Source organism: Hyalella azteca, unplaced genomic scaffold (genome assembly GCF_000764305.2).
Source record: "Hyalella azteca isolate HAZT.00-mixed unplaced genomic scaffold, Hazt_2.0.2 contig6726, whole genome shotgun sequence".
In the NCBI taxonomy this organism is placed as follows: Eukaryota; Metazoa; Arthropoda; class Malacostraca; order Amphipoda; family Hyalellidae; genus Hyalella; species Hyalella azteca.
In genome coordinates this window covers 817-17,060 of record NW_025936878.1, presented here as the reverse complement: position 1 = coordinate 17,060, position 16,244 = coordinate 817, and the positions used below count along the sequence as shown (strand labels likewise).

General features: G+C 38.1%; 1 protein-coding gene across 1 annotated transcript; it reads right to left on the bottom strand.

The window, feature by feature from the left end:
- Nucleotides 1–5,877: 5,877 nt before the first annotated feature.
- LOC108675880 (cytochrome P450 2L1) lies at nt 5,878–14,124 on the bottom strand. The gene is made up of 8 exons (XM_018163926.2): nt 14,064–14,124; nt 11,868–12,014; nt 11,454–11,653; nt 11,065–11,185; nt 10,653–10,827; nt 8,910–9,027; nt 7,348–7,495; nt 5,878–6,918 (listed from the first exon to the last, which is right to left on the bottom strand). Exons 2-8 carry the CDS (start codon nt 12,010–12,012, stop codon nt 6,734–6,736), a joined length of 1,092 nt encoding a protein of 363 aa, XP_018019415.2. The 5' UTR covers nt 12,013–12,014; nt 14,064–14,124; the 3' UTR covers nt 5,878–6,733.
- Nucleotides 14,125–16,244: the final 2,120 nt, after the last annotated feature.

The window sequence follows — 16,244 nt, the reverse complement described above, 5'->3', positions numbered from 1 at the left end:
GTGAACGTGTGGAATAGCCTTCCTGAGCTGGTGGTTAACGCCCCCAGTGTCAACTCATTCAAGTCTCGCCTGGACGCTCACTGGTCTAACCTAGCTACCAAGTACGAACCGGACTGCTATCACTAAACTCGTACTTGGAGCCCACCACGCACGTTGCTTAATGCGACGTATCACCATGATTGGTGAACAGGCCTCTAATAAGGCCTTCAACACCTCAACCCTTCAAAGTCAAAGTCAAAGTTAACGGTAATGTTTTGCTCGTGAAAATTGTTTGAATTTTGCCATCGTTTGTTTTTGCCATAGTTATATGGCAATACGAGCCGAAATTCACAGTGATCAAGTAATTTCTTCCTAACTACTGAACAGATTCGAACGAAAAATTTAATTTACAGTCCTAACTACCAAACGGTAACGTTTAGCTCGTGAAAAATTTTTCGATTGTGCCTTCGTTCGCGATTTTTTTTTTTTTCATTTCACCTTCATTTATTTCACCTTCATTCGTGATTTAAACAGCAATACGTGCTTAAATTCGCAGTAATCAAGGAATTTCTTCCAAACTACTGAACAGATTTGAACGAAACTTAGTATTTAAATACCTAACCTCAGCAACGGTAATGTTTGCAATTTTTTCGTTTAGCCTTCGTTTGCGAGTTATACGGCTATACGTATAAGGCTTTTGGTTTACCCAGCCGGTAGAAAAGCCGGTTGTTCCTCCCATATCTGTATACCTCGCGCAGGAAAGCAAAATAGAAAAATTGTCACCAGGTAAACATCACCGTTGAGAGATTAGGTATTTATATACAAAGTTTCGTTGAAATTTGTTCTGTAGTTTAGAAGAAATTTCTTGATCGCCGCGAATTTAAATGGCAAATTACCTGGCGATACGGGCCGAATATAAGGAAGTGTGAAATCAAGAATGACGGTGAAATGAAAAAAAAAAACTCGCAAACAAAGGCAAAATCGAAAAAAAAAATTTATAAGCTAAAAACTCACCGTTTGGTAGTTAGGAATGTATATTCAAAGTTTCGTTCAAATCTGTTCAATAGTATGGAAGAAATTCTTTTATCACTGCGAATTTCGGCCTGCTTCGCAATATACGCGTAACTCACAAATGAAGGTGAAATTTAAACAAATTTACAAGCTAATTATCACCGTTAGATTCTGATGAATACGTGTTCCAAGTTTCATAGAGCTGCGTTCATTAGTTTGGGAAATATTACTTGATAATTGAATTTGGAGATTGGTCGTGAGACCGGCCACGAGTCCGGCCGTAAATTCGTCCGCGACCTCCTAGGTTTCTAGTGCTGAAACAGTTGAAATAGCTGACAAATATATTGGTTCACTAAATGGGGTTCTATTTGTGAAGTACACATTTGTATTTAACCTTTATCTTTTAAAATTGCAGCGTACTAAATTTCAAGAAAGAGGCGTATGTCTGTGGGGGGCGCTAGAAATTCAATAGGGAGCCAAAGGGGGCGCCAGCCTGAAAAAGTTTGGGAACCATTGCTTTATATAAACGGTCAGAATCACTTATTGCTCTGAATTATTGAACCGGCAGGTTTTGTCACTGCCGAGCTCACACATCCGCTCACCACAAACTCATGATCGAAACTGTACCTTCTTCTTTTTCGGGTGTCCACGCTGGGTGGAATTAAAGCCACAGGACAACCGCAAGGATGACCGTTGGAAACTGTACCGTATACTGATTGGTGGTGAGACAGTTCAAAACCGGAACTAAAAATTTAGCAAGTTTGAAACTCGGAGTATTGTTAGCAGCAAAGATTAGGCGGAATTGAAATTTCAAAGCGAAATCGTGTTTGCGAATTTTGGGTGGTACAGATAACAGGGTAAGAGCCAGAAGCATAAAGTTTGAGGAAATTTTAGATGAAAATGCAGCATAATCTTTAAGTTTTCTTAGGAAATTATAAATTTTATCCTCAATCTTCAAATAGTTTTAACAATTGGATCGGAAATTTCGATTAATTTGGAAGGGTCTGTAATGAAGTAGAAAGGCTACTGTTGTAACGATTACGATCTTCTAATGCAACGCCCTTACCCTTATCTTAATACAAATGATTAGGTCCTTATTTTTGGCCAAGTCCTTTAACAAATGTGTCACGGGGTTCAAGTTGAAGTCTGGCTGAGTATAAAGGAGTATTAGAAAAGGAAATCTGCTAGTGCATCCCCCTCATTCAGCAGTACGCGTTCATGCCGAGCAGTGCAACGTGCCAGTGTCCAATAGTGATTTTCGAATTTTAGCCTCTACGACCGGTGTTTCCGACCTGCAAATTTTAGAGTCCTTTTTATATTTTTAAACAAAAGCCCAGTTTAAATGCCGCCAACGGGAGCGCAGCCGTGCACCACCAATTTTGTGCACCAATAAGCCCTGAATCGAACGCTTTGGATCTCTCTGAGCCATAATTTATTTTCTACTTTTAAGTCCACAAGAAAAACATGGTTCTTTAAAAAGTTTTTTTTAAAGTATTTTATTCATTTGACGATTTATGCTAATTGTTTGTACCTGTGTTTTAGGTTTTGAACTGATGATGGAGCTGGTCTCCGAAACGTTTTCCTTTTTAAGAAATGGTGAATTTTCTGGCTATTTTCTTTGTTTTTAAAATTTTTATATACTTGCGTTTTAAGTAGTACAGTGATTTTAATACTTAAATACTCGTGAAATTAGATCAGACTTTTTATCGCTTTAAAGTGAATGAATTTCTAGGCTTGGGAGAACTTTCAAGTTGAATTTAAAAAAGTTATTGTAAGGATTTAGTCATTTATGCTACAAAATAGCGGTTATCCCGACATTATACGGATCTAACTTTATTGCGGACCGGAACTTACTAGGGACGACTTATTTTAGATATTAAGGTTGTTGACTTTACGATCTCATCCTCGTCGGAAGTCTCCTTCTGATCCGTATATCATTTGTACATACCGATTGCTGCTGCTGTAATAAAGATTATGTGGGAACTCGTGATCTATCTCCTGTGATGTGCCAAAGCTGATGTAGAGAACCCAAGCGAATTACTACAGTTATGAATACTAATTTCATTTCAGTAGCGACTAAGCTGATACTCGTGAAATTAAAACAGACTTTATCGCTTTAAAAAGACTAAGTTTCTAGGTTTGGGAGAACTTTCGAGCTGAATTTATAAAAAAGTATGAATTCTAAGTCGATTTTAGAAACGGCTGATCTGATGCACGTGAAATTATAACAGGCTTTTAATCGCTCTAAAGGTAATATATATCTAGGTTGGAACAACGTTTGAGTTGAATTTAAAAAGATATGAATACTAATTATAATAAAAATGGCTAAACTGATACTCGCAATACTATTAAAAACTTTTTTTTCGCTCTAAAGTGAATAAATTTCTAGGTTTGGGAGAACTTTCGAGTTGAGTTTGAAAAGTTATTAATACTAATTCCATTTTATAATTTCCATTCCACTCGTGAAATTATAACAGACTTTTTATCGCTTTATATTGAACAAATTTCTAGGTTTGGCAGAACTTTCGAGTGAATTCATAAAGTTATGAAAACTAATTCGACTTTGATACTTGCGCGAAATCATAACAAACTTTTCATCGCTTTAAAGTGAATAAATTTCTAGGTCGGGGAGAACTTTCGAGTTGAATTTAAAAAGTTATAAATACTAATTCTATTTTAAAATAATTTCAATAAACACATTAACTACGTCTGTCAGGGGCTGAGTAAAACCCGCGGAGTTTTGCGTTAGCAATCAAGTGTTTCACTTTTTCTTTCGGTAATAACGTTTTTCTACTCAATGTCTTTATTATCAAAACTCTCAAACCCGTTGATAATCTGGGGTGGTGTATCTATTAATTCCAAGGAACGGGTCATCATGTTAATTAATAAATCGTTGCGATCAATATTTCGGGTGAGGTATGATGACAACAATATCCCTTTGACTCGTACTAATGCATAATTATTATTATTAGGCATCCTAAAATTTTGAAACTTGTCGATAAGTGCGAATTTCAGTTTTTAAAATTCACGAATAAGGCACTTTTCCATGATACCGTCTTTTTAATTCTGCATTCGCCTCTCTTATTCCCCAACATTCCCATAACACCAGGGGCATGCGTTTTAACTTACCCCCGGTTCGGTTAGAAATTGAAAAAAAAACGGCACAGTTTTTAATTGGGTAAAATATTTTAACTAATTGCCTGATGACTGCAAAATAAATTGTTCTAGATTCGTTTTAAAGATAAAAAACTTTAAAAATTCTTATTCAATATTAGTTTGACTGTGATTAACATGTATGATTATAATAATTCGTTATGTTGTTTTCAATTACATACTATTTTCAGTGATATACTTGCTTTTAGTGACATGCTATTATTAGTTTTCTTGAAGTTATTGTAATGGATGTGTTTATTTAGGAAACTTTCTGTCGTTCTTATCATTATTGTATTATCATTTGAATGGGCTCAAAAGACAACCTTGTAACCTGGTAATCTTTTTTATGGAGCTTTTGTTATTTTATTTCGTGTTTCTCTCTATTATAATGCGCTGTATGCTAATGTTTGCGAATAAACAACAATAAACAATCAGAATGTAATGTGATTTTTGATGCTGATCATGAATTACATAACTTGCAGATGGGAAAATAAAATCGCTAACATATTTTCAAATCAAGGATATAATTTTAAATTGGTATTTTACCATCGTATGAGTCATTTATGGCTATTGTTGGCTGCAGCACATAGCATGATAAGCAAATCTATCTTAATTATAGTCCAGGGTAATTCAATACCACGAGGACACCACTCAGGCTATATATACGACAACACGGCATGGTGCACACACAGGCATCAATGGGAACTAACGTGTCGTGCTTATTGGTATATAATCACACTCAAGAAGTGCACGCAACACATTGAACCGCCAACGCAAGGGTTTCGTTTAAAAATTAATTGTTGAAACAGCAGTTACGATTCTTTCACTGGTATCTGCAGCCCTATTAACTCTATTGAAGTTATTATTTTTTAGGGAACGATTTGAAAGTTTAAAAAAAGAAAAAGATTTTAATAAACTTTTTTGCCAACTACGATAAGTGATCAATCATTCTGCTTTGAGAATTAGGATAAATTGAGCCCGCAAATGCGAATAACAATACATTATAATAACAGATTCAAGGTAATTAATAGCGATGCTTTAGCATCTGCTCTCAATGGATATGTTTTAGTCTCCAGCAACTCAGACTTGAATTCTATGTTAGATTGCCGCAGAAGATGGTTATAAACTAAACGATACCAAACTTAAATAAACGTCTACCATTCATCAACTTTTCTTTCGATTTCGACGAGTAATTGACCATTTTATTTCCAAAGTTACAATTAAAGAGTTATCACCTTTTTGTACTGTGCCTCGGATTAGAAGTTATGCGAACAACATTTAGGATATTTTTTCGTTCTGTGTAAGGTCCTTATGTGCCATGCTTCTATTAGAATAGAATAGAATAGAATAGAAGTGTCGGCGTTGAAGAAATAGGCCCATGGCCTGTTGCAGATTCTTGAACTTTTCGTGACTTGATTCACAAGGGATCCAGCCTCTGGAACCCGATCTTTCCATAACTGACGATTGATTGAGATAGCTGCTGGACTTATTGCGGTCCGTAATTTGCTAGGCATTTTAAGACTGAACATATGCTTCTGCATAGCTTCGTCTAGTCTGTTTTTGAAGATGTTAAAAAATTTACGTTGTGTTTTTTACGGAGAAACATTAGTAAGGTAAGTTGACGCAGGAATATGATTCACATTATTCGGGGTTCACCAGGTTTGCATGAATTGTTCACGGGAATAAAATAAAAGCCTCCAGACTTCAAGACACAATTTAATAGACAGCGCCACGAAAAAGTCAAGAGCTTATCTTGCTGGTACACCTATATTCCACCACATAAAAATTAAATAATTCCATATAAAAACGAAAATTAATTAAATTCCACAACATACAAATTAATCTTTGTGTAATCAAACGTGACAATAATTACCAACAGAGCAACAATAGATAGGGTGAAGTACGGAGGCTCTACCTTCTCTCCTGTTCAATATCATAGTGATCTCTGGTCCGCACGACCGTAACCAACAGGGCTCCAGTTCTTTCTAAAACTATCTCCCGAATATACATCGCAGTTACAACGCGCACTTTGTACGTAAAAACCTCAAAAAACCTGTTAAATCTAATTATTAATCAAAACCTGTTGAATCTCATTAATAGTCAAAACCTGTTAAATCTAATTAATGATCAAAACCTGTTAAATTTAGTGTTAATCAAAACCTGTAAAATTTAATTAAAAATCAACATATGCCTCTTCAGCCAAGAATTTACCAACCCAAAAGCGACTCTTAGCACATTTTTCCGTTTGAACATTACGTCGATTATGCTTTATTCGGATGCCAATAGGCTGCTGGATTGGAACGTTTCATTCGCTCAGTATTAAGTGCCCTCTACCACGAGCCTCTTCATGGTGTGTAATTGAGTGGTATCGAAAGAAATATTCAACAATACGATATTCTAAATATATTCATTGGAAAGGGAAAACACACACTTTTTTAAATTTGCGACCACAGTTTTCACATTGAGTAACTTTATACAGAGACGATAGATTTTTCAATTTTTTCTCAAATGCTTCTTTTTTGCTCGACCGATTCAGTTATCGCTATGTCTGTACCTAACAATGTGGGTTGGACAGAGGTTTGTGTAAATGTTAGTTTCTTGCTCTGTAGATTAGCTTATTGTCTGCGGGAGTGCGAACACCTCCCAAATTCAGTATATCTTTTTGGCTGAGGACCACGCCTTTTGGAGGAATGACGTCGAAGTGCTGGATGATGGCAGCGGTGAAGAGGAACAACTCCATGCGGGCCAGCAGCTCACCAGCGCACTGACGACGACCTGGCGGATACGCTTGGCTTAGTTCAAATAAGTCAATTATTTAAACCTTCAAAGTAACAGATGGAGAGCATGAAATTTCGAAAGGTTGTTGTAAAACCTATTGCGAATAGAAAACTTCTGGAACTATTTCTCTTGTTGAGTGGCAACACGAAACAGATTTTTTTGGCTTTAAAACCTAATTCATCGGTCCCACAAATGTATGAATGATGAATGTGAAGCCGGCTGTTTTTCAAATGGAACTTGCACGCGTTATCGCAGAATTTAATTACAATAAATCATTTGCGCAATAGTTGTCCCGATCATCAAACGTAGAATTTGTCGTCTCATTAGTATAAACAAATCTGAATTATGATATTATGTACACACCTGGATTATAAAATTAGCTTAGCAGTAAAATGTTACCCGTGTCGAAGGCTAGCAAAGCCTCACCTGAACCGAAGGCGAAGAAGCCGATGTTAGGAGCTGTGTACTTGGTGGCGCTTTCGTCCAGGAATCGTTCAGGGTAGAACTTGTGGGGGTCGTCCCAGTACCGCGGGTTGTGGTGGATGGAGTAGTTGGCGACTTGAACCAAAGTGCCCTGAAATTCAATTTAAGAAATCGGCATCTTTTGTAAGGTGTCTCAGTAAATGCAGGCAATAAGATTAGGGGCATATTGAGCTTTCATTTACATGTTCTTTTCAATAAACGCTGAGGTAGCGTCTTCAAAATCGCGAAATCGAGACGACTTCACGTTCATCCAAATTAGAACACGTAACACTCGAGTTTTAGGGAAGGATTTAGTTTAACCAGAACGGTGGTCATTAAACGCTTCTGTCAAATCTAATCAAAGAGTCGCTAAACGTTTCTTTTGTATGAGGCATGTTTTTTAAGTAAGGATCTTTTGGAATGAAAATAAGACGTGCAAAGATATCGCAATAATTTTATTTTAACATGATAGCCTGTACCTTAATCTACTTTTCTACATAATTTCCGTGAATATTAAGGCACTTGTCATAACTTTAAACCAGCTTTTTAATACCCTCCTGATAAAATTCTGCCGCCTGACTCGGAGATGAAATTCTGAATTCTGCTGAAATGGAGGTGAAATTCTGCTGAAAATGCCTGAAATTTCTTCTTCCTGACGAGTCGGGCGGCAGAATTTCAGGCGTTTTTCAGCAGAATTTCACCTCCATTTCAGCAGAATTCAGAATTTCAGCAGAATTTCACCTGTTGCCAGCGTGCTGGTTACCTGCTCAGGCTGGCGCCTGAAACCATAGAATACAGAAGCCTATTCGTACAGGTTTTCACTGTGAACACTTACATTATTATCCTATGTTCATTCTTGCGGCAGGTTGGAGCAGGTTGCCCGCGCGGGCAAACCTGCTTTCACTGTGTGCGTACCCTAAGGGTACCCTCACAGTGAAAGCAGGTTGCCAGCGTGCTGGTTACCTGCTGAGGCTGGCGCCTGAAATTGAATTAAATAGGCCTGGCGCTGGCCTATTCGTACAGGTTTTCACTGTGAACACTTACATTATTATCCTATGTTCATTCTTGTGGCAGGTTGGAGCAGGTTGCCCGCACGGGCTAACCTGCTTTCACTGTGTGGACACTCAGGACACTATAAAATCGGAAAGGAGATTCTGACTAGAAGCTGAATTTGTTCATTTGACGAAGCAGACCCAGATGAACTCCAAGCCGAGTGTAGCGACTACTGGGCGGAAGCCTATGCGGTACCCATTTTTTTAAATTTTTAGTAAACAGCTAGGAGTCTGATGCTGAGCTCAAGTCCTCAGGTAGAAAAAGTTGTGAACTATAACAACGAAATTGTAATAGTTTGCAGCAACGTGTGTAACCCTGTCAGGAGGCAGGTCTGAAATAGTCAAACCTGGCATTGAAGATTTTTCACATAGATCAACGGAATACTGCAAGTGAAAAGGACGGTTATTAAACTGTTAAATTAATGTTTTTATGTGACAAGATCCATGTATATCTTGGACTACTATAAGGCTAACCTTGGGGATGAAATAGCCCTTGATGGTTGCATCTCGATGAGCTGACCTCTGAACGTTGTACACCACCATGGAAGAGTACCGCAAAGCTTCAACGGTGAATGCTTCTACCAATGGCAAGCTTGATATGGAAAATGAGGTGTCATTACGCAAGGTTGGTTTCAAATTTGTATGTGTATAAGTATGACTCGATTCAAATTTTCAGTTAATAAAAACTTTGTTACCAAAAAAGTATCAATCAATTCAGTAGAGAGTCGTACAAAATGAAAATTATTGGTGCAGCACCGATGATTATTATTGGAGGCTATAGGTGGAAATTGCAGGTGGAGTAGCGATGACGCGTCCGGTCTACCTTCCACCTAATACCTGCCGATGTCATCCTACCCGAAAAATTCATCTTCCACCAGATACTAGCCATTGACAATCTAGCCAATGACATCAATAATAATTTTCCGCTTATTTTTTGGGCCGATACTAAACATTTCCGGACACTACTTCCTTTGATCACACATTCCCAGGATTACGCATACACATCTAACATGGCAGTTCGAGCAACAATGTCAGAAAAGCGGCAGGGACATAATATCACTTTACCGTACGCATACTTCGTGAGAACTCAACTTGAAGAAAAGTACTTGACGGCTGATTGCGAGCCCAGGTCTCTCGCGTTTAAAGCGGGAAAAGCTAATCCTCTACCGTTGAGCCATCGGAGCGATCTTAGCGCACGCAGCTTTTTAAGAGGCCTAACTGAAGTATGGCAATTATTAATTTCTCCAAGTTGTAAATGTCACTACTATGATAATTAAATGGGCGTTGCATTACTCGCTGTTTATTTGAACATGTTGCTTTGTTTAAGGGAACGACCGCCGAAGGAAATTTTGTTAATTAACAATGAAACTTCGCTCGGCACCCAGTGATACGTACTCAGTGGCTTCACTTCAGCATGGAAAATTGATTAACGTTATGCTCCCGACTATCAGTTTTACTTGTACCTACACAGAACTCGCCCAATTTTCGAGAATTTTACTTGAATCTAAATCCTAAAAGCCAAGCACTCAGAACGAGGTCATGGTTTCTTTTTGAACTAAAGTTACAAAAGATGTACCAGCAACGCACCATCGATGATTTAGAACCTATGAATTATCGACGAATCATCGATGGATATTGAAGGACTCATCGCCCTCTCGTTTTATTGATGTTTTGCCATCGATGGCAGACGGTAAATTATTATTAAACGTGTCTACCGTTTATTGGCAGACGTGAACGCCCATCATTACGCAACCTATAATCCACTACGCCCATGTATTATCATCGGTGCACCATCTTTAATTTTTATTTGTGATCTATGAGTTTAAAATTTTAATACTTTAGTCTGTTTTGAGATGTGAAATAACAAATTTACCTGTATGAGCTTCCAACATAACTAAACATGGACAGTGACTGGAGAGATATACTTTGGAGTATATTAAGTATTAGCGAACTTCAAGTAAATACAAAATTTATATCCAGCACCTTCAATTTAACTGATGTCCTCCAGCCCTCCCCGGCAAGAGTTCATGGGCTATACTTTTAAAACTCGCTAAGTGAACGTAAGTACTTACGCTCTATTTTCTTTTCTATGATTGGTGGATTTGCATGGCTTGAACGGCCGTCAATGATTGGCTGATGAACTTACGATCTCTTAACTTTTTTTGAAAGGATAGGCCTTGAATAGCACCAAACGTATTAATCAAATGAAATGAGTACCTCGGCTTATCATCGAGCGACACCATGCGGTCCCTGGGCACGACAGCGTCTATTTCCTGCTGCATCCTCTTCGCGTACTCTGGATACCGGGCGAGCAGGTAAGCCATCCACCTCAGCATGTGGCTCACTGTGTCAGAGCCCGCGCCGAAGAGGTCGTTGACGATTTGGTTCAAAGCTGGAATGAGCAAAGACTCATGACAGGCCTCGTAAAAATGATCTAAAGATCGAGATGCAACATATTTTAATAAGCTAAAAAGCTCAAAATTTCAATGAGATTGTTTTCTTCAACATGAATTACACAGATCTTAGTAGGGTTCATTCAGAACAATAACGATTGGCAATGCGCAATTGAGAAAACAATCATGTATACCTAATTAACATTGAAAATCATTGTCAAATTGAAATCCTTTACCTCCCTTCCGGAAAAGAGAGTTATTGTCTCCTTCGCTTGCCCTCATGTCTTTGATGTACTCGTCTATGAGGTCCCGAGGGTTGTCTGGGTTATAGTCCTCCAGGTGCTTGTCCACGGTTTCCTAGCAGAGGAAAGAAGATCTTATTTTGTATGGCATTGAAAAACTCCATTGGCGATAGTTGAAAATGAGTTGTAGTTCTCAAATATGTATGCATATATTTAGGCCTTGGATTCTCAGGTTCAATGTTTCATGTTGAGGATAATTCACTTGGGGCCCAAGTGTAAAAAACAAATTTCAGCGATGGTCTAAGGAAAAGTCATCAAAATATCAGACACGAAAGTGAAACATTTCAAACAATCATCAATTATTATCTGCAAAATCAACTCACGTTCACGATAACCTTCATTTCTTCCACAAAGCGATCAAAAATATCATCGCCAAACAAATAATTCTTGACGGATTTAGGCAGATGATCTAATGCCGGAATGAACACGGGTAATAACGATAACACGGAAAATGTTTCACGAAATTCATTAGTCAGACGATAAATCGTTTCAACTTCTTTGGAGCGAAGATCGTACCGAGTACCTGAATAAGAAGACATCAAATAAATATGAATTCAGCTCAGACCTGCAACTAGGTAGAAGCAGTCAAAATTTGATACTCTTCCTTAAGAGATGGATAGTTTTCACCTCATGACATACACTTTTCGAACTGAAAAAATTGTTTGATTCTTTTTATATGCCAAGAATCTGCCAAAAGTTGTGGTAAATTTCGATTAGAACAGAATTTGATGACTCACTGGCCACCATCTGCCAGATGATGTTGAGCGCCACAGTCCTGAAGCTGTCGGGGAAGTTGATGGCTTCACCGCCGTACTTCTTGAGGTCTTCCACCAGCGCTTTTCCTTCGATATTAATTGCTTCCTCTAGGTGATCCTTACCCATTCCTGGAAATTGTGTGTGAATTACCCTGGTGTGTGAATTAAAAGTGAAAAATGTGAAGTTATATATGTGAATTAAAAAAAATTACTCATCACAGCACGCGCAAAAGGAAGAATATAACTTTAACTTTAACCTTCATCGAGCTATACAATGAAGAAAAATACACAATTCGAAATTCTCGCAATTGAATTGTAATTTGTGGTCAGCAGGTTTGTTGGATTAATTTTAGTTAAAGAATGTTTGCTGACATCACTTGGTCAAAAATAAATCCCGAGTCTGTGTAGGTTGAGACAGCAAAGCAGATGTGTTGCAGAATTGAAACTGTTCACTGATATCCATAATCCAAACACCAAATATTAGAGAAACCTGAAAATTAGATATTAGATATCAGAGAAGTCTGATTATTATCTCAAATATTAGAGAAGTCTGAGAAAGTTCGAGACAAATGTGTAGTACTTACAGCAGGTCGAGATGATTCTTTGCCTCCGACTGGGAAAGTAAAATTTAATGGAAGTGGAGAAATGACAACCGAACTGCAACCCAACGAGCCTACCTCAAATTAGTCCTACGCAGAAAAATAATCAACTTACCAAATATCTTTCAAAAATTACCTCTATTTTTACAACACTTCTCTTTAACTTCACTTCTTGTTTGTCTGTCTGTCTACTACAAATCTTGTAATCGAAATTTAACACACTTCTACTTATCCTATCGATCTGAAATTTTGCACACTTGCGTAAAGTTGGAGACAATGCATGAATCAAATGACAAAATCAACAATTTTATGAATAATTTTTTTTTCAATATTAAAAAAACTGAAAAAATAATTTTGCCAGCTGCAATCTTATAATTGATATTTGACAAACTTTTACCTGTCCAATTGATATGAAATTTTGCACACTTGTGTGAAGTTGGAGGCAATGCAGGAATCAATTGACAGAATAAATAATTTAGAAAAAATTTTAAATATTAAAAAATCGAAAAATTAATTTGTTTGATATTCGGAAATAAAATTAGAAATTCATTGTACATCTGTAACATTGGAAACACTGGATTCTTTAAAAGGGGAAGCCTGCCGAAGACCACCACTGCCCTGGATGTAATGGACTATCATGACTCCTGCCCTCCGGAACGTAGCCTTCAACACTTCTGGAAAATCATATAGGCAGCCGAAAGCCAACAGACAGAACGAATCAATTGAATTAGACCAATCAGCCCTCAGGAGAAACAGCCGGCGATCGAATGGCCTAGCGTCGTCCGCCGTACCGCGAAAAAATTGTACACCACTCGGACGTAGCGCGCCGGAGCCCTGCAGCGAATGTGATATCCGCCACCAAGCCGTCCGTATCTAGGCAGTGCGTCGAACCAGCCCTCGGTCGAACGCCCGCGGGTCGAACGCTCCAGCCGAGTGCTAACCCAACCTAACCTAACCTGACTCAGCCAGTCGCACGGCTCTTTCGACCGACGGCCTGGTGGTGCACGGCAGGTTTTATGCGAGGCCGGAGGTGGGCAAATCCAAGTGGTCGCAGGCTGTTGCGCCCAAGTTGTAATTCGAGCGGTGGCCAGGGTATGAAGTGATGCTTCGACGCAACGTTCAGTGGTGGACGGCCATTCGACCGTAGGCTATTCGACCTCGTGTCTGGGGGGTGTGGAGCTCAAAATATTCAAAGCAGAAGGATGTCAATAATCGGTTCCGGATAGCAGATTCCATTCACGGCTGATTGGTGGATGTCCGGAAAGATCCAAGGCGTTCGATTCAGGGCTTATTGGTGTACAAAGTTTGTGGTGCACGGCTGCGTTCCCCTTTAAAAGTGTTGTCTTTAAAAAGTAATTTTCAAACGTATATTATTATTTCGTTAAATTTACACACTTTATTCTTGCTGTTATTGATAACCGTGTCAAATGGGAGCCGAATTCAGATTCTGCAAGGTAGTTCATTATCAGAATTGAATTACTGTATGTAGTTTATTATTGCAGTTCTATTCATGAACTGAATTTCACATCTCTTGTACACGATTCTAAATTTGTGAGATAATAAATCTTAAAAATTTTACCAAGGTTGCGTAGGTTGCGTAGCACAAAACGGCGGTCGTGCTGCCAGTGCACACCGTTGCTGCTAAGAATACCTGGTGGAGGTAAATGGAAGCCCGTTGTACAATCTTAGGATAAATTTTTATTTAATCACAAATAAAATAACTAGCTTTCATTCTCATCAATTTGAAAGATGGCAGGCACACTTCTCACTGCTATTTTCACTTTTAATATCGTGGCAAAAATGAAATTAAACATTTATGATGAGAATATAACATAAAATGAAATTATATTGAAATCGAACTCGGTGCAATAATTAAGGCTTGCCCAACACAGCGGCGCTGAAGTAGGATGACAAACCTCCCTGTCCCCCAGACCCTGGGTCTTACTAACCTCCCTGTCCCCCAGACCCTGGGTCTTACTAACCTCCCTGTCCCCCAGACCCTGGGTCTTACTAACCTCCTGTCCCCCAGACCCTGGGTCTTACTAACTTCCCTGTCCCCCAGACCCTGGTCCATCATGTTGTTCACCGTGCCTGATATCAGACCGTTTCGATCATTGAACCCTGTAGACTATAGAGCCAGCGATGCTTTGCACCGGGGTCGAGGAGAAACAACCTGTTATTTATTAAAGTATGATACTTTCAGGATATAGTGATTCTTTTCTTGTGGTGTTCAGTTTATATTGAGGCCTTGAGGGTTTTGTCGAGTTGGGTGCAGTAGGGACTATAGGGAGGGGGGCGACCCGGACGAACTATGGTGACTTCAGTCAGTTTAGTGACGATTTCAATTTGTCGATGGCGATTTACTTTGCTCACAAAGTAGTTTTTTGAGAGGTAATAAATGAGCAGGTCCGAATATCATATTGTATTGGATTTTTTTGCTATTGAAGCTACCCTTTAAAACATTGCTTTCATAACAGACTTTTGATCGTTTTAAAGTGAATAAATTTCTAGGTTTGGGAGGACTATCAAGTTGAATTAAAAAAGTTATGAATACCAATTCTATTGTAAAAACTGCTGAACTGATACTCGTGATATAATAACAAACTTTTTATCATTTTAAAATGAATAAATTTCTAGGTTTGGCAGAACTTTTGAGTTGAATTTAATAAGTTATGAATACTAATTCGATTTTAATAATGGCTAAAGTGATACTCGTGAAATTATAACAGACTTTTTATTGCTTAAATGGAACATATTTCCAGGTTTGGCAGAACTTTCGAGTTGAATTTAATAAGTTATGAATACTAATTATATTTTGGGTTACGTTTGGTTTAGGCAGGCTTTTATTGCACGACATTTGATTTTTGAGTTTGATTTATTTGTTAAGAGAGATGAATATTTTAGATATGACCGAAGTTCATAATAATTACAAATTGATGTGAATGGATTTTCTCTTTTTTTCATATCCCTCATATTCTTATGCCTTTTATAATTAGTGGAGATTCTGTTATAGATTTTTATTGCGACACACTTTATTCTTGAAAAATATATACTGAAGAATGGAGTTTCATTTTGGTTCAAAATGCTTAATAATTTTGCTTATGGATGATTTTGCCTCATACAAGGCTTTTTCCTTCTTTATAGCGCATTTTCTCATTTAAGGAAAAAATGCACTATTGTGCTCATGTCCGCCCGTCCGTGACTTCACGTTTTCGTCGACGAGAAAATGCGCTGTCACTCACTGCAGTGCATGGTACTGAGTTATATTTTTTTGTGCTCATTTTGACAGGGCTATAATCTGTCCTTAGTTCAGTGCGGTGCTATGTCCACATCTTCAGTGGAAGCGCGTTGATTTAATCATGTTTTGATTTGGGGCGTGGCTTTGTTTCACATAACAGAGCCTCAAAGTAAAATAGACTTTACAGAATAAATTTATTTATCCCGTAACGTTTTAATTTTATTTAGTTTTTATTGTGGCTCAGTTGTTTGTCGATAACGGTTAATTGTGAGCGTGGAAACTATTGGTCTTTTAAAATAAATGATTACAGATATTATTATTTAAGTTTCTCTGCCGATCAAGATCACTCATGATCACTTCTCACTCTGCACTGGACTATTGATTGCTAAAAATTAAATGCCATGAGATAAGCTTGGCCTAGAGATCTTCTTAATCTTGGACTCCGTGCTTGTTTGCTTTGGGTCAGCAGCTGTTTAAGCTAAAAAAATGAATTTATAGCAAAAACTCCTAAATCTGCGCACG

Excerpts from the sequence above, each read along its gene's own strand:
- LOC108675880 (XM_018163926.2), bottom strand. The coding sequence starts at position 12,012 with ATGGGTAAGGATCACCTAGAGGAAGCAATTAATATCGAAGGAAAAGCG. Across the intron at positions 10,828-11,064 it reads CTCTCTTTTCCGGAAGGGAG|CTTTGAACCAAATCGTCAAC; the intron begins GTAAAGGATTTC and ends TGCTCATTCCAG. Across the intron at positions 9,028-10,652 it reads TCGCTCGATGATAAGCCGAG|CTTGCCATTGGTAGAAGCAT; the intron begins GTACTCATTTCA and ends TTCCATATCAAG.